The 18,925-nt window shown below is 42.0% G+C and overlaps 1 protein-coding gene across 2 annotated transcripts in view; it reads left to right on the plus strand.

Annotated features, from left to right (window-relative positions):
• The window catches only part of METTL15 (methyltransferase 15, mitochondrial 12S rRNA N4-cytidine), a 147,483-nt gene that overhangs the window by 112,353 nt on the left and 16,205 nt on the right, over window positions 1-18,925 (plus strand). Inside the window, exons 4-5 of one of the 2 annotated variants that reach the window (XM_072118566.1) lie at window positions 2,944-3,135; window positions 8,098-8,177. In XM_072118566.1, coding sequence (XP_071974667.1) covers window positions 2,944-3,135; window positions 8,098-8,177 — 272 coding nt within the window. Of the gene's footprint in view, window positions 1-2,943; window positions 3,136-8,053; window positions 8,233-18,925 lie in introns of both variants that reach the window. The other variant, XM_072118565.1, reaches the window with a different exon arrangement.

Raw genomic sequence — 18,925 nt, forward strand, 5'->3', positions numbered from 1 at the left:
CTGGAACAGAGTGCATCGATAAAAGTCTTTATTTGTAGAGGAATGGTGGCTTTAATCCCATGGATAGAGGCATCATTGGCGCGTGTATAAAATGTATAAAACCATCTAAAAGGTACTATGTGTGGGGGTCACTGGGGACAGGTTCTGTTTAAAGGGAACCTGTCAGCAGTAACCACTACTACTATGTTGCATCTTAACATCATTTCCAATCATGTTTCTTTCATGACCCAGTGTGGTGGCATCATCCAAAAAAAAAAATCTACTTTGAAGTGAGTTGTAAATGTATATAAATTCACAGAGGCAGAGAGTTTAGTACTGAAGTCAAGCTCTCTCTGACTCTGAATGCATCCACTGCTGTGATTACTATCATGAACTGCACTTCTGGAGAGTCGGTTATGATGTACCTGGACGCAGGGCCATCAATTACAGTGCACATAGTACTCTGAGATAGACGAGAATTACTTCATTGCTAAACTCTCCGACCCCATGACTTTATACAACCAATTTACATCTGGGTTCAAAGTTGATTTTCTGGATGATGCAACCACACGGGTCCATGAAGGATACATGATCTGGAAGCTGTTCATCTGCTTGATACCTTACTGGTAGTGGATTATTAGGCCAAATTCTACTGACAGGCTCCCTTTAAATGATGTTTCTGCCATAGGAGTCAGTTTAAAATGGAGGCTTTACATGCCCAATGTCCTTGAAGGGCTAAAACAGGCCAGTCCTGAAACGTTTTAACATGTCTTTATCCCTTCTTATTCTGTTCATCCAAGTCATAGCATGGGTGATGAGTTCCCCAGTGGACATTTTAGGATGACCCCATACATCAAAGACGTTTGTTTTTTGAAGAACATAAAGCTGTTTTTCTGACATTAAGCAATAGAGCAATGAACTTATTCCATCAAAAAGGACTTTGAAGCACAAACTATACGTTATGCCCTCATGAATGATGGTCCTGTTCTATGGCACTCATCATATAGTCATCTACGGAGCTACAAAGGCCGATTTATCATCTCCTAATAAGACAGAGACGGAATTGTCATCTTAACACATGGCAGATCTCCGTAGATACATCCTGCAGATATAGGATAAGAATGGGACGTTTGATGGCTCTTGAGACATGGGCTGTGTTTTAGGTCCTCCAGCTCTTGACGAAAGTCACGCCAGCCTTGGTCTTGAGAGACACGTTGGATATCTTTGGGCGACAACATATATAAGTCTCTACAGAAATATTTTATGAGGAATTGAGACCTGGAACCAAAGTCCATGGACATCTATGAAGCTGTTCTCCTTCGGAATGCATCATGGAACGTCCAGAAGATTCTGATAGAACAAGTGTCACCCTTATCTTCTCCATGCCATGCGTGATAATCCTGGCTCTGCTTCATTATCATTCCTCGGCATGTTTGACATCGCTACAGACAGTAGAACTTTTGTTTTAGGAAATACAATTGGTTAAGAAAGACGTTTAGTATCTCCACTTCTTTCATTCCGGGGGACATCACTGGGCTTCATTCATGGTGGGCAGACTGAATAGCCACTGGCGATGTGTATTGGTCGACTGTCACTCTGGACAGTTTTCCACTGACAGCTTCATTTGTGCCCTTGTTTTTCTGCTTATTAAGTCACTAAAGTTCACTGGTGACTTCCTTCTGGTTTGTATTTTTGTACATATAATTAATGTCAGATGTGACATTTTAGGATTGTTGAAATGGTTGGAGTCCACTATATGTACTATTCCTGTAAAGAAAATCTACCATCAAAATCCATCATGATAAACCAGGGACACTTACCCATAGATCCAGGCACCATGGCTGTGGTAATACTCTTACATTTGTTATCCATGGCCTACTTCCTTCTAAAATCAACTTTGAAAATTATGCTAATGAACCAGGAGGGCTGTACCGGAGTCATCTCACCTTTCCGTTTCGGCACTAGTGGAAGAATGAAGTGCTCCTGAAAATTGTAAACACCTTTAAAGCTAGAGGTCTCTAGTAACACCTCCCCATAGTCCTTCTGACTCATTAGCATATTTTTCAAAGTTGATTTTAGAAGGAAGGAGGCCAGGGATAGCAAATATAAGAAGATTACCACAGTCACTGAGCCTGGATCTATGAGTAAGTGCCCCGGGTTTATCATGGTGGATTTTCATGGTAGATTTCTTTTAAAGTCTTCATTGATAAAGATGGCAACCAGAACTAAGCAAACTGAATTGTAAAAGAAAATCCACCTATAATTTTATATTTCTGATCAGTACTTAATGTACATAATTTGGTGCTTGTGTTGGTCTAAAGTATTGAAAAGTGTGAATTTATAAACCTTGAAAGTTTAACAGAATGCTTGATGAGCATGCAGCGTTCTTTTCCTATGGGGTTTTTTGGTAGATAGGAACCCTAATGTTTTACAAACATTAAAGGACACTATATGCAATTTGCTCAGTTCCACCTGCTCTATAACAAGCTGCCTGCAGATAGGAAACTGTCTATAATCTCAGCTATCCTGCTCTATAACCTGCTCCCTGCAGATAGGACACAATGTACAATCTGCTCAGCTCCTCCTGCTCTTTAACCTGCTACCTAGAGATCAGACACTATGTACAATCTACTCTGCTCCTCCTGCTCTATAACATGCCACCTAGAGATCGGACACTATGTATAATCTGCTCAGCTCCTCCTGCTCTATAACATTCTGCCTGCAGATAGGACACTATGTACAATCTGCTCAGCTCCTCCTGCTCTATAACATTCTGCCTGCAGATAGGACACTATGTACAATCTGCTCAGCTCCTCCTGCTCTATAACATGCTGCCCGCAGATAGGACACTATGTACAATCTGCTCAGCTCCTCCTGCTCTATAACATTCTGCCTGCAGATAGGACACTATGTACAATCTGCTCAGCTCCTTACATCTGCTTTCCTTTCCATGTCTTAATCCAGGTACAGTATCCAGCCATTGTTGGGAAGATTTAGTGAATGCGAGGATCTTCTGCTTTCTGTGGGAATCCAACCCGGGGAAATCGATGGGGTTCTTATTGATGCTGGGTGCTCATCCATGCAGTTTGACCAGCCAGAACGAGGTTTCTCCCTCAGTAAGGATGGCCCCTTAGACATGAGAATGGATCATCACAGGTAAGTACTTTCACCAGGTAATTTCTCTTGCTGTCTATTACTAATCCTGCTGGAGACTAATTTAAGGGGTGGAGCTTAACCTCAAACTCAAGCATGATAAACTAGGGACACTTACTCATAGATCCAAGCACAGTGACTGTGGTAATCGTCTTATATTTGTCATCCATGGCCTCCTTCCTTCTAAATCAACTTTTAAATCTATGCTAATGAGCCCCCCTCCCACACTGTGTGTTACGCACCGGCACCGGGATTATTAATACTGCCAAACAATGACTTTTGTGCCACTATAGTTTTTATTAACATTTGCAGCTATAATGTTTGGATTGAACACTTATCATAGAAAAAATCTTTAAGGGATCTCGTCACCACATTTTTCACAAATACAAGTAGTGGCAGCTTACTATAGAGCCCTAGTAACTATCATACACACTTCTTTTAGCTAAAAATAGTTTCCCGTAGATCCGCATAATGTTATAATCTTGCCTGGTATCTATGCATCTTTGAAGCGAGGTAAGGGGGCGTGGCCTAATGTCATGTGCCCGGGGTGACATCATCACAGGTGCTTCAGCTACTTAACATTAGCGAACTGTACGCCATGGACATATCTGACCACATAAAACAATCACTGCAGCCAACATGGACTTTCACTCTTCTCCATGCAGGCCGCTGTGATTTCATGTGATATAATATGCTGTGATTTTATGAGATATATGCTTGGTGTACAGTTTTCTAATGCAAAAAAGCTGAAGGACCTGCAATGTCACCCTAGTCACATGACATTACAACTGCATACAGATATAGGATGGGGAGGAGCTCGACTTGTTGTAGCCATGCTTAGATACCAGGTAAAACTATAAAGTTGAATATATTTGAATCTCAGGGGAACAATTTTTAGCTAAAAGAAGGGGGTCAGTTAGTGACTAGGGCTCTATGGGCACCTCTCACTACCTGTATTTGTGAAAAATGTAATGACAGGTTCCCTTTAACCGGGGGTCTTCATTCAGTGTTTTTTCTAATAAATGCCCAGAAATGATCCAAACTCCAATAAGTTGCTTGTTACGTTAGCAGGGAGCTGCCTGCGCTGTTCTCCGCATTGGAGAATTGTCAGGCCAATTTATGAAGCACGTATCATGCACAGAAAGATGGCAGAGGAGCAATGTGAGGGGACAGCCGCAGTCAAAGTCCAATTATAAAGTTTTGTTGAGGAAAGAGAATACCCCCTCCCACCTTTCCTTCATATGCCGAGAGCGTGTAATAACAGTTCTCTTAAATTCCTCCTCCAGTGTGTAGGCTGCAAACATAACAAAAATAGTCAGTCGAGCAAGTTTTATTCCCATGAGTACATAAAACAAGTCATCCTAGCAATTAATAAGGAGATTACGGATCCAAATTTAACTCTTCAAGAATTTCCCAACAACAGAAGGCGAAAAGTAACCCATTGTTTGAATTAGTAAGAGGCCTCCAGCTAGAAACTGCCTACAAAGGAAAATAAAATAAAAAAATAATAAATCAGGGACATCTACTCATAGATTCAGGCACAGTGATGGTGGTAATCTTCGTATGTTTCTTATTCATGGCCTCCTTTCTTCTAAAATCAACTTTTAAAATTATGCTAATTGGCCAGAAGAGCTCTACCAGAGCCCTTGCGTACTGTAGCTTCACAGGTTGTTACACTTTCTTACCCTCCCTATTTTTTTCCTCTTTTCTATTACCTGCTGTAGTCTCACAGCAGCGGCACACAGAGGGAGGGAAGATGTGCGGAGGAAGAGAAAGTGTAACAGCCTGTGAAGCTACAGCATGAAGGGGCTCTGATAACAACACCAGGAACCCTTCTGGCTTATTAACATAATTGTTAACATTGATTTTAGAAGGATGGAGGCCAAGGATAACAAATATAAGAAGATTACCACAGTCTCAGTGCCTGGATCTATCAGTAAGTGTCCCTGGTTTATCATGATGGATTTTGATGGTTGATATCCTTTAACTCTATAATGGCCAGTTTTAGTATCCTAGAATGGGCACATTAGGCCCTTCTATAAACATCCTCTGAGCCTATGTTTCACCATAGTCATAGACTCTTTACTGTCAGATTAGTAGGGCTATAGAACCAGCTGCACCAGATATTATGTTGGTTTAGCCAATAGGTAACGGTAGCGAGATCCATGGAATGGGACGTTGATCTAGGGTTTGCCATTGGGAAGTAATTCTTGTTAAAGTTCCCTGATGAGGAGCACAATGGGTGGGTTTATTGCATGGAGAAGACTCCTTTTGAATTATATCCTGTCACGACATGGACCTAGTAAAGTCTCAGACGTAGACTTATAGGAGAACTATGCAAAAGATAAGATCAGAAATGCAGCTTTATTTCTTTTTGGATGAGAGCTTCTTTGCATATACTTTTTCCCGGGAAGCATTGACTTCTCTAGAAGACTTCCTGCGCCAACTGGTGGTCTCAATAGATCGAAGTTGTATCCTCATATGTTTCTTGATACAAGGATATTTGAATAGATACCCCACCAAAAGGCCACCTCTTCTCAAAGTCTTCTTTCCGATCTAACATTAATGGTTAGATTTTCAGGTTCCACCATAAATTCGACCTACCGGTCAAGGCCATGAGACAAGGCCACACCCTAGAAGACCAATACTTCCCATGCAATTTTTGTTTCTCTTGAAGCGATTTCCCTATATGAGAAAGTAGTGACAAGACAAGTGTAGTTTTTCACAACCCGAAAACATATTTTTCATGGACTTTATTTGCATTTTGTATGCTGCCAAACTATTCTACGATGATAAATAGCTTTATGCTGCTTTATAGGTTGTCTTTAGTAACAATGGTAAAGGTAAATGGTACCAGGATGCACAGCATAAAATATATACATGATTGTTCCTTTCTTGGCTCAAGAGGTTCCCGAAAATTCATAGCCTGATTAATTTCTATCCAAGAGGGTATGTTAGAAAGGACTCTTGTGTAATTGGGCAAAAATATTGCATGTCGATCTATAGGTTAACTGACGTTTTAAGCTCCTGATGACACATCGGAGGCAAGAGGGTTGTGTTCCTTTCCCGACTTCATACCTCATCCTGCCCTGTTTATGCCCACTAGATGGGACATGCCGAGTCACATGATGCTCTTAAAGAAAACCTACCATTAAGGGAATCGGAAGATGATCTGATGGTAGATTCCACTTAGCTGCTTTTGCCTTAATTTGTAATTTAATTATCCTGGAGCCTTAACCATCTTGTCAAAAACTTTATTTTAGTAATATGTAAATTAACTGCAGAGGCTATTGGGGGCGTGTACTAGCCTGGCCGGGCACTGGGAGCTAAGGCTAATCCACACCCCATAAGCCTCTGCAGTTAATTTACATATTACTATTGGGGGCGTGTACTAGCCTGGCCGGGCACTGTGAGCTAAGGCTACTCCACACCCCAGAAGCCACTGCAGTTAATTTACATATTACTAAAATAAAGTTTTTAACAAGGTAGGTTAGTTTCCAGGATTATTAATTTATAGATTAGGGCAGAGGCAGACAGGAGCAATCTACCATCAGATCTACTTCTGATTTCTAGATCAGATTTGTAGATTTCTAATGGTAAGTTTCCTTTAACCTTTAGTTCACTTCCTGGGTACATTTTAAGTTAACTTTTTCTTGTGTGAGAAATGTGGTCAAAGTGACTTCACAGGAGCTCAGTGAAGTTTATTTGATGCTATTTCATTTTTAGGTAACAGCACTGCATTACTTCAAAAGTTTTTTTTAAAAATTAATCCGTGGTGCTCCATAAAATTTAAACATATTGTAGTTTTAAGTTATACTGTGTAAAAGATTCGGGCAAGCTTCCAAAATTATGAACAATAAGAATGCATTCAAAATAGTAGGGTTAAGTGGTTTTATATGGATATGGAAACCCCCCCAATAGCCTGGGGTAAGAAATAAAAATGGCCACTCATTTGACCCCCCAGAACTTCCGGTACCAAAGTCCCAAAAACAATCCTGGAACAGGGAGTGAGAGTTGGGTTACTGTTCTTTTTTTATTGTACCCAGTCCCAAGCTTCCTAGAGGGTTTTCATTTTCATGGAAAAACCCTTCAATAAAGTATTGTTATCAGTTAACAAAATCAAAGTGAATGGCCTAAAGATAAAAGTAAATCAAATGAAAATTGATAGGGGCACTCTGGAAATCAGGATATGGCCACCACACGACCCAGATCTTAACATCAGCATGTCTGCCTGGGAGTGGAAGAAGAGAATTTGAACAAGCCAAAGTTTAGAAGGCAAAAGTTGGTCACACCAAATATTAAAGTCTTTCAAGAATCCTGGAAGCCGCGGCAGGGGTGACATCCATCATTGAGTTGGTCTTCCAATCTTTGGCACTGAGTTGACTGGTCAGAAGTGCATTGAGTCACCAGTGACATCCTATGGTGGGCAACGCCAAAGACTGGAGGGCTACCACAATGACGGAACACGGGAGCTGAAGTAGGATAAGTAGTTTTTTGTTATTTGATTAAAAAAGCCTAATAAAATTTACTCAATTCAATTTTTCAAGGCATTCTTACCTTACCGAATCCTTTCCACGTCTGCCTAAAACTTTTGCGCAGTTCTGTATCTATGTCCGGAATATAACTCTAAATTCTGCCAAACCGAGCTCTGCTCTATCCTCAAGACTGATGGTTTAAATCCCACCACGTAAAAGTTTTGACAAAACTAGAAACTCGAAGGAGGTGGATTAGAAGGTCTATTTTTGATTTTGGTAGGGTTGCTCGGAGTTATTTTAGACTCTCCGAGGCACACCTATGCTGAATAAGTGGGTATTTGTGTATGTGTGTGTGTTTTTTCCTTCTTATGTCTCTGTGCTATGAAGCTTCACCTCTTGTCAATGAAAACCGACGTCAGGAACTAATTGGCTCTCCTTGTGCGTAGGTATCCTGACATGCCCACCGCTGCTGATGTTGTGAATGCTTTAGATCAACAGGCACTTGCGTCTATCCTGAAAACATACGGGGAGGAGAAACACGCCAAGAAAATAGCTTCAGCCATCGTACAGGCACGTAGCATATACCCCATCACCAGAACGCAGCAGCTCGCGAGCATTGTTTCAGGTACCCTCATTAATTCTGTACTGTGTCTGGGAAAAAAAAAAAAAGAAAAAAAAATATTAATCCCCAAGTTCCCAGAGGGATCTATTTGTCCTGGAAATCATTCAGAATTTAATCCTGTCTATTCCTCTTTGATGTCAACCGTGCTCTTGATTTGTTATTATATTTTGATTATATTTTTGATAGTTTTTTTTTTTCTTCCACCATCTTTTACTGATCAGTCGTAATTGTTTACATAAAGATTTAACATGGAGAACGCACAAAGACAGAAGATGCAGCCACGAGAGCAGATGGGAGACTTGATCGCTATGGCTGCTTAGAAGACGCGTTTGCATTTGTGGCTCAGCCTTGTCATTGTTTGCCTGATTCGTGATTTATCATAAAAAAAAAATGGCAAAGGCTGTTTGCGGGCTGAGTTATAGCGTGACGTGTTTCCTATGACTGTGAGGGCTAAAGACGATTCAGTTATATGTGGGGGTTCGTGTTCTTGTTTTAAGTTATTGTGGGAGATATTTAATGAAGCATGAGAAATGTGTACCGTATACCATAATTTACATTTTAACTATACAAAATCCATCAATAGGGCATAATAAATACTCACTAGTCATCTTTACTTTCTAAATCCTGACAGGACTACTTGGAGAGAAAGTAAGAGTCCTGATTACCCCGCCCACACACAGTGATTGACAGTGAGAGTCCTGATTACCCCGCCCACACACAGTGATTGACAGTGAGAGTCCTGATTACCCCACCCACACACAGTGATTGACACTGAGAGTCCTGGTTACCCTGCCCACACAAAAGTGATTGACAGGGAGAGTCCTGATTATCCCTCCCACACACGGTGGTTGACACTGAGAGTCCTGATTACCCTGCCCACACATAGTGGTTGACAATGAGAGTCCTGATTATCCCTCCCACACACAGTGATTGACCCTGAGAGTCCTGATTACCCCACCCACACATAGTGATTGCCAGATAGAGTCCTGACCACACACAATGATTAACAATACTCTCTGTATGCATGCAGAAGGCTAATGGTCATACTGTGTTGGCAAAATCATCAATACCTCCTATTGCCCCTTCTAGGAGTTCTGTCAGGATTTACTATTGCTCAAGATCGCATGCTCGATGTTCTGTCAGACATTAGGCATGGCCAGGTAAGGATTCTGGCACACTACCTTTGATTCTAGTAGATGCTCTTTGCCCTTCGCATGGTTCAGGGTTACTGCTCATGTCCCTGTGGGTTCCAATGGAGTTTCCATCAGGGACATCTCTGAGGACTCTAATGCGTGAAGGCAGATGCTAGATCAGATCGATTTTGTGATTCCATTACAGTAGATCCCAGCAACAGGTGTAATGATGCCATATGTGATCGAGGCATGATCAGATGACACATTCACACACTAATTCCAGTGGTAGTTATGTCCGTTCCATTTATCCCTCTGCTTTGTCACCAAATGCCCTTGTGACTGCTATCACTTGAAATTGACAATGGAACCATCCACCCCATCCACCACCATCGTACACAATGGGGCACATTTACTTAGAAAGTCGGAAACTGCATTAAAAGTGATATTTCAATGTATAATGCTGGGTGATTCACTAAAATTGTGCACAAGAAATCAAGAATGTGTCGCTTCCCCGCACTGATCCGACAGAGTTCACCAACTTTTTTGTAGTGCAACACAATTTGCAGGGTAAATATGGCGCTTGGACCAACCGACGATACGCCCCCCTTATTTGTGTCACGTGGAGACTAGCGCAGCTGTGCCACAAAAGGGTCACGTGCAACACAATTGCGGCGCAGACACTTCTTAAAAAACCGTGCATGCCGTTTTAGCCATGAAGAACGTGCACAGTCTGACAAAAGTGCATAGCGAGACCCTTAGTAAATGTACCCCAGTGAGTATTCTAGCTGTCCCTGGCTCATAGACTTCTCAGGCTTACATAATCCAGTGAGTAACCATCAGTTAAGTTGTTTGTTCACTTCACACCATTGTCTCTCTTCTTTCTTCTTTGTTTCAGTAAGGCTTTATCCAAAAATAAAAGTCAAGAAGTTTGGATGTTTTGCGAAGAAATTACCCCCCACTTAGACTTAACCTTTATATAAGACTTGTGCTGCCAAAGTTATTCAAGTAGAGATGAGATCAGGTCCCTTGTTAAATAGGAATCAATTCTACTCTTTATGTGTATCTGATTTTTAGAAGACGGCTGGAGACCTGATCTTGATGACCCTGCTCTTCCTTAAGATGGCGACCAATTTTCTGCCAGATGCCTCCTAAGAGTTGATGATGGAGAGGTATTTTGGCCGTCAAGAAAAAAGGTTATGCTCTCTTCCCTTTCAAAGTCAGTTAATTTTTAGCCCCGATCTAGAAAGTCCTCACGCTAGCTATAGATCAGGGTCTGATTTGTATAAATTCAGCTCATCAAGGCCCACCAACTAAAAGGACACTGTTCTTAAAATAAAACTCAGGAACATCATAAAAAGTTAAACCGCTCAACAAATGTCTTTCCTACAAAAAGAATTCATCATTGCCCACCGATCCTCTCGACAACAATTTGCTGAGATGCATGTTATTTCCTTTACGAACCCTTTGGACCACCAGTATTAAAATAAACCAAAGTCACCTCATTTCCCCAGCGTGAATCAAGTGCTGGACTCTTCCCAGTGCGCCAGTCTCTGTTATCATGCGTTTCAAAGGTCAACATTTGCAGGTCTTCCTTTTGCAATATTTTCTTCAATTTTTATGTTTACAAAGTTACTGTTGGAAGCAGTTTGTAACCTAAAATGGAAATTTATCATTGTGGTTCAGCATTTAAAGAACATTCTGGTGGTAGCGGCAGATAAATGAGGTTCACCTCCGGTCCACTTTTGCTTAGAATGATCACCTGGGAAAAAAATGTCAGATCCGAAAATACTGGTGGCCTAGTTAGAACATTGGAACAACATTCTTCTCTTTGACCCCATTGGTAAAAATCCCCCACATGATACCTGCCTATTGTACCCTGAATAATATAAGTCAGTAGTTTCATGATTGAGCCCTTTGAATCCCCACGGAAGGGCAGGGATGCTCCTACAGGTCAGTTACAATACTTTGGCATGTGGCCTCAGAGTGTCACATCTCAGTCATGAAATTTCCAGGAGCTTAGGCAATTTTAGATGAATCATTGACTTATTCTGATCCATTTGAGTCCTGGACTCGATGAAAAACCACTGTAGGTCAAGTACAAAATTTGGTATCAAAGATTTTTACCTGGACAGAACAGTGGGGCACATTTACTTACCTGGAACCTGCGCGATCCCCGAGGTGCGTTGTCCGCCGGAATCCACATCTGCCCCGATTCATGAAGATCGTGCGCCCGAGTTCCTGCATGTGTCGCTTCCCCGTTCAGGTCCACCGGAGTTCACCATCTTCCTCCCGGTACATGTAAGTGCATGTCTTGCGACACAAATTGCTTTGATGAATACCACGCGTAGTCCGAATCCGTCGGATCATCCGACGACCCGTCCTCCCGATTTGTGACGTGTGAGAGCCAGTGCGATGCGCCAAAATCCGATCGCGTGCCCCAAAAACCCTTTCTAAATGCGGCGCACATCGGAAATCGGCGGGTCTGGTGCGGACCCCAGACACTTACTAAATGAGCCCTAGTGTGTTTTCTTTATCATTGCCATCCACTTGCAAAGAGATTCTTTAAAACTGACATTTCTTTCTAGGCAGACTTCTTCAGCTGACAGCTTCAGGTTTTTTCCTCTTAAACAATGACAAGTCCAATGACCCACCTTTGATTAAAAAAAAACTTTACCTTTGTGTAGAAACTAAAAATGAATGATATCAAAAAAGTTCTACAGCCTAAGTTATTATACCATAGTAGAAAATACTGTACAGGCAGTCCCTGGGTTACGTACAGAATAGGTTCCTTAGGTTTGTTCTTAAGTTGAATTTGTATGCAAGTCGGAACTGTATATTTTATAATTGTAGCTTCAGACAAAAACATTTGTTGACATCTTGGAGTTTAAAATGTTTTTTTCTGTAATGGCACCAAGGATTATCAATAAAGCTTCATTACAGACACCTTACAGCTGATTATTGCAGCCTTGGACTAAAGTAAAGCATCCAGAGAGCTTCACCAGAGGTCACAGTGGGCAGAGGGGTCCATCATTAATTAGGGGTCGTCTGTAAGTCGGGTGTCCTTAAGTAGGGGACCCCATGTATCTCAAAAACCTCTCTGAAATCTAAATCATAGATCCAGGCACAGTGGTATGACAGTGGTAATCTTCTTATATTTGTTATCCACGGCCTCCTTCTTTCTAAAATCAACTTGTAAAATTGTACTAATGTCGCAGAAGGGGCTACCCTAGCCCCTCTGTGTCCTGGTTTCACATGTTGTAACAGTGTCTCACCCTCCCCCCTGCTCACTCAGTACTAGCCTGTAAAGCCAAATAACAGAGAGACTAGGGTAGCCCCCTAGGCTCATTAGCATAATTTAAATAGTTGATTTTAGAAGAAAGGTGGCCATGGATAACGAATATAAAAAGTTTTTCTTTAACACCGCTCCCTTGACTTTACACCAAGCTGCCCACAGATGGGACACAACTTAAGCATGGTAGGTTACCTCCAGCCATAATCTTTCTGAATTTAGCATGAAGTCTACCTGTTGAGCATAACCATCTTTTTGTAAGCTGCATCATGTTCCCGCGGGCAGCATTTCTCAAAAGCTTACACTGTCGTGATGCATTTCTTTAAGTGGAATGAAAACTTCGGACTAAATCCGCTTTTGCAGGGCACACGTCAGCACATTCAATTACCTGCTGAAGAAAGTCAATGGTCAGGTGTAGACCACAGTTTTGATTGGTTATGGGTGAGTCATAGTCTTAATTGCCATGCCTTGTGACCGTGCGCTTCCTCTCTTGTCATTATAAACCCCTCGGCTCATCTCATGGAACATGCTGTGTTTTTAAATGTGTCTACTAGGGTGTTGCTGGCCAAGTTTTGATCCGCTATCTTTTAACTCTTTCCCAACCCTCCCAGCTGTATCTCGAGGCTCGGAGCAAGGTACTTGGAAGATGAATGTGATTATCTGCATGGTTTACTCGTTCAATAATTAGTGTCTGTCCCCCGTCGTCCTCGCGGCCGTGATCTTTGTGATGCAGTTTGAACCAGATTTCAAATTAGCGTAATGGGAAAACAATTTGCAACGTCAAAGTTGATCAGATTGAAAAAGTCCTAATTAATCGCACTGTGGTCACCAATGTCTTAACAACCATTGATTAATAAGAGTGGGAATCGGTTCCCGTCTCATTAGCCTGTCTAAATAGGCTGTTGATACTAAACATGTATGTGTAATTAGGTTTCTGTACATTCATGGTATATTAGCACATTAGCTAGAAGTCGAAAGGCTTTTAGTGAATAATATTGAATCAAGAGCTCTCATACAGTTACAAAATACTATAATTGTATTTCTAGATCTGCAACATTTCATTGCTGTCACACTACAAAGGGACCGCATCACAGGATTGCATTTGGCAGTGGATTAAGGACCCACTTAGGCACCAGGATGGTTTAGCTTGGGCCAACCCCATGGTTGTTATCCAAGTGACCCTGTCTGCTTTCACCTCTTGGTCTCCATACTTTGCTGCAACTTTATTCCCAGAACTCTATCTCTATGAGTTGTCCTAGTAATGGAGGGATTAATGGCAGATATCCCAGGTGACTACAGTGGAAAGCACCAAGGGATCCATAAAACAAGAGCCACAGACAGGCCTTGGTCAGTGTAGACCGAGTCCAAGGAACACAGTATTTGGAAACTGAAGAACCAGAAACACTTCATCACTCTCTTCTAGAAATGGCTACAAATCTGTTGAATGTCAGGTAGCTACAGTCCCGAAGGTGTAATGAAGGGGATGTGACTTCGTCCTGTACTCAACATCCCATGGGTGTTAACCAAGTGTCCTTGTCCGTTTTCAGCCCTTGGTCTCCATATCTTGCTGCAACTGGATCGATCTGACTCTATCTCTCTGAGTTGTCCTAGTAAGGGTTGCATGGGTGGTTGGTAGCCCAGACAGTACAGGTGATGCCAGTGCTAAGCACCGAGGCATAAATCAAAGAAGAGTCGGAGACAGGCAGCGGTCAGGGTAGACAGATTCCAAGGAATACTGTATTTGAAAACAGAAGAACCAGTTTGTCTTCATTGCTCTCCTCCTGAATTGGCTACAGTAAAGCTTTGTTTTACTTCAAATCCCAAAATTCCTCTGACAGAGGACAACGTATTGGAGGTGTGGTAGCTGCAGTCCTGAAGGTAGAATGAAGGGGATGCAGTCAGCACCCCATAGGGGTCATCCAAGTTACCCTGTCCATTTTCAGCCCTTGGTCTCCATACCTTGCTGCAACTGGATTCCTAGAGCTTTTTTTTTTTTGGAATTCTCCTAGTACTGGTCAGATTAGTGATAGTTAACCCTGGTGGGCTAGGTGTGGACAGTGCAGACCACCAAGGTTTCAAGCAGAGTCCCAGACTGGCCAGGGTCAAGGCAGACAGAGTCCACGGAACACAGTATTTGGAAACAGAATTACCACTAACTTTTCATCGTTCTCCTCCAGAAATAGCTGCAAATTGACAACCAATCCCAAAATTCCTCTGACACAGGACAATGTGTTAGAGGTGTGGTAGCTACCGTCCCGAAGATGGATTGAAGAGGATCTGACATCAACCTGTAGTCAACACTCCATGGGTGTTGTCCAAGTGACCCTGTCCATTTTTAGCCCTTGGTCTCTATACCTTGCTCAAGAAGAAAAGAGTCACAGACAGGATATGACATCATCTCCATACTTAGCTGCAACTGGATTCCTTGAACTCTGTCACTCAGAGTTGTCCTGGTACTGGAGGCATTTGTAAACAGCTAGCCCAGGTGGGTGAGGTGACGCCAGTGCAAAACACCAAGGAATCAAGCAGAGAAGAGTCACAGACAGGCCGAGGTCAGGGCAGACAGAGTACAAGTACAATACAAAGATCAGGGCAGGCAGCAACGATTGAAAGTCATTCAAAGTAACCTAACCACAAAGCAGAATCATATAATAAAGCTTGGAACAGGATAACAGTGACTCTTCATCGCTCACCTCCAGAAATGGCTACAGAAAAGCTCTGTTTGTCTAAATATACCAGGATGCCTCTGACACAGGACAATCTTTTGGAGGAGTGGTTTTAGTGAGCGAAAGAAGGGGATGTGACAACATCCTGAATTTTTTTTGGTGTCTGATGGTGGTCAGCACATGAAACAGAACAGAGCAAACTGTAGCTGGATAGAGGCAAAGGGTAAAAATAATAATAAAAAAAAGTTTTAGCAATATTAACATCTGTTAAATTCATGAAAAAAAAGTTTGAGTTTCTCTTCAAGGTCTATGGTAGTTACAGAAATTGTGAATGTGCCATAAATATGTAAGATGAAAATATCCCTTGAGGAATTTCAGATTTTTGGCCCGGCATGACCCTTTAAATAAATGATTTTTGTTTTCCTAGGGTTGAAGTTTCTTTTGTAATGCTGTTTAAACGATTACATCTTACAGAAGCTGATACTGTAAGCTGAAAGAGAATAATCCTCAGACAAGTAATGTGTTAATTCCCCAGCGCTAGCTCTGAAAATACATCTCTTACGAGGCATGAGTGATTGGTTTGGTCTTGGGACAAGCTAAAGAAAGACTGTTGCTTCTTCATGTACCAAATCAGTGTGATGCGTTCTTGGCCAGCCCTCCGGCAATGTGAGAATAACTCCTCTATGATGTCCAACTCGGTCAACTTGCGCTTCAGTTGCGTCTTAAAATTTTTGTCTGCTTTTTATCTATATGTCATATACTATAGTGCCCTATCATTTTTAATAATTCCAAGTGGAAACAATGGGAGATTATAATATAGACGGTTTGGAAGGTAGTCCGGAGTCCAAGCCTTTTAGGGGATCCATGGCCACCCAAACTAACCAACTTTACTGAGAAGGACCTTCACCCATGAAATCCCCCTGCATGTGTTTCTGCTCTCAATACACATGTACAGAAGAGATATTTGAAGACCCTCCAAAGGTCCCAAAACTGCAAATTCAAAGCAGCAGAAGGGATGGATTCTTCCATTCCCCAAGAAGCTGATTCTAGAACCATATATAGGAAGTGAATTCCAGACTTGTAGGCAGTGGCATAACTAGAAGCTGATGCCAGTGCAAAGTCTGTGCCAGGCCCCCGACTATAATGTATAGTAATAGTCTTCTCATATGGGAAAGTGACCCCATAAGGGCCCCCTAAACCTCTTGGGCCCAGGTGCGATCGCAACCTTTGCACCCCCTAAAGTTACGCCCCTTCTTGTAGGGGTTATAATTTTCATGCAGCCCATGACAGTCTTAATCTGCCCCTGAGTGTGAACAATATAGAAGTTCGGAATCCGAAGAATGTAGACTAGTGCTAGCACTTACAGACAATTCTCCAAGGGAAAGGGTATGCAAATGAGCTCTCGACCATAAAGGAAGAAAACATTTTGTAGAGGAGAGCCACACTACAATTTGATGTTGTAAAAATAGAAAAAAAAATAGCAATTTCTCTGTCAATTCTTTAATGTTTCCAAGATCTCTGCTTTGGATCTACTTTGTGTAGATATATACCTGTCCATGGTCATGTGATCTCACACAGGTTCTCGGCTAGTTATAATACACTGTGTTATCAAAGCTGTGTGATGCTAACGAGGCATACACCGGTGTGACATCACATGACCATGGAGCGGTGTTTATCTACAGGAAGCGTAGTCACAGTAGAAGCCAAGGTAACGAATGCCATCTGAAGGCATGTTTAGTTAAAAAAAAAAGCCACTTTCTAAGTGGTAGATTCCCTTCAAGTATTAGGATTTGGAAGTGAAAGATCTGTCTAGCAGATCACTTCCATTAAAGGAACACTCCGGTCAAATCTAATTCATTGAATAATACATGGTGCAGGACTTGAAGGGAGGAGCATGACTCATTTTCATTGTATTCCTAGAACTTTGCTAGAAATGAAATTCCTTTTCCTCCGTTCCGGCCCTGCACATGGTATACGTCAGTAAGTTCGGACTGGAGTATCCCTTTAAGAATATTGCATAAGAGTAGTCTAATTTCACCTTTAAGCCTATAGGCACACCATATACATTTATATGGTTTAAGAAAAAAAGGCTTTAAAAATTATGCAAATTAGCCTGAATGGCTCCAAGCTCCATTAACAGAAATCAACCACTTTAAAAAAAACATCTAAGGATACTCACCTGCACTTCTCTTCATCTTGATCCTGGCGGTGTCCACTGCTGTGCTTAACACGCCTGGATCACCTAGAAAAGAAATTAGCAGCACGGAGCGCAGGGACAAGGTGTCCGTTGCTCCAGGTTGCTAATTTTGCACGCCCTCCCACCTCCCTCTCCCATGCTCCCATCTTGTCCCTGCGCACTCTGCTGCTAATTATACGTTTCTTTTCTGAGGGATCCCAGCGTGGCAAAAAGGATTGCAGGTGAGTATTCTTAGATGGTTCTTTGTTTTAAGTGGTTGATTTCCTTTAACAACTATGGAGCCCAGGGGCCCCTTTAGACTTGTTTGCATACATTTTAAAGGCCTTTTTTTTAAAAAAAAACAGAAATAAGAAGAGCGGAGGCAGAGGGGGCACACACCAGTATCTGTGTGCTTAGTTTACAATCCTTCATCCTGATGGTAGACGTCTTTTAAAGGGAACCTGTCACCAGGTTATGCCTTTGTGGTGCATCTGAATAATTCCACCGATTTTTAATTGTTTCTTTAACATTACCTGGCTCCATACCTGACACAAATTGTCTCTTCCTCAACTTCTCCTCCCGTCATCCTCACTCATTACCCTCCCTTCCCTCAGGCTCTTCCCTGCTCCCTACGCTCGCTTATGTCAGCTCACTACCAGAAGCAATTCTCGTTTGAACTGTTCCCCCTTCCCGGGACTCACCACACACTGCTGGTAGGGAGTCAGGTACTGTTAAAGTCATGGCAAAGGCTATTGGAACCTGTCATCATGTAGAAATGACCTTCCTGATGACAGGTTTCCTTTAAAGGAAAGGATACTATCAAAATCAAGCATCTCACACAGTGGGAGACGGGTAAATGCTCCTTACAAGTGCTGGCTAGAGAAGGTAACAGCCTCCAGAGGCTTTCTGTCTCATTAGCATAATTTGAAAAGTTGATATTACAAGTAAGGGAGCCATGGATAACAAATATAAGAAGGTTCACACAGGTCATGGTGCCTAGATCTATGAGTAAGTGTCCCCGGTTTATCATGATGGATTCTGATAGTAGATTTCCCTTATAGTCGTCTTCCCTGATTCAGAGTGGCGCAGTTTAGGCGAGATGTTTATCCTAGAGAAATCTACGGGTAATAAGCCGCAGCACTCGCCTCTACGGTGGGAAGCCCTTATGCACGCCTGGAATGAAGTGATTATGTTCGCCTGCTCCATTTGTTTCTTGTCCTTATCAGTTGTCATGTAAAACCGTCTCTCCAGCGTATTGCTGTGACTGAGCCGCTTGATAAGAGCATTATCTACATTTTGACACATTAACCTACACAACGGCACGTTGTACTTTCTGCCATGCGAGCTCCGCAAAAAAAACCTTCTTTCGACTCTTATTTTCCTTGAACCAAAAAAAAAAAGCTTTTTTTTTTGTTCCAAATAAAATCTAATC

This window comes from Engystomops pustulosus, chromosome 7, assembly GCF_040894005.1.
Source record: "Engystomops pustulosus chromosome 7, aEngPut4.maternal, whole genome shotgun sequence".
NCBI classification, from domain to species: domain Eukaryota; kingdom Metazoa; phylum Chordata; class Amphibia; order Anura; family Leptodactylidae; genus Engystomops; species Engystomops pustulosus.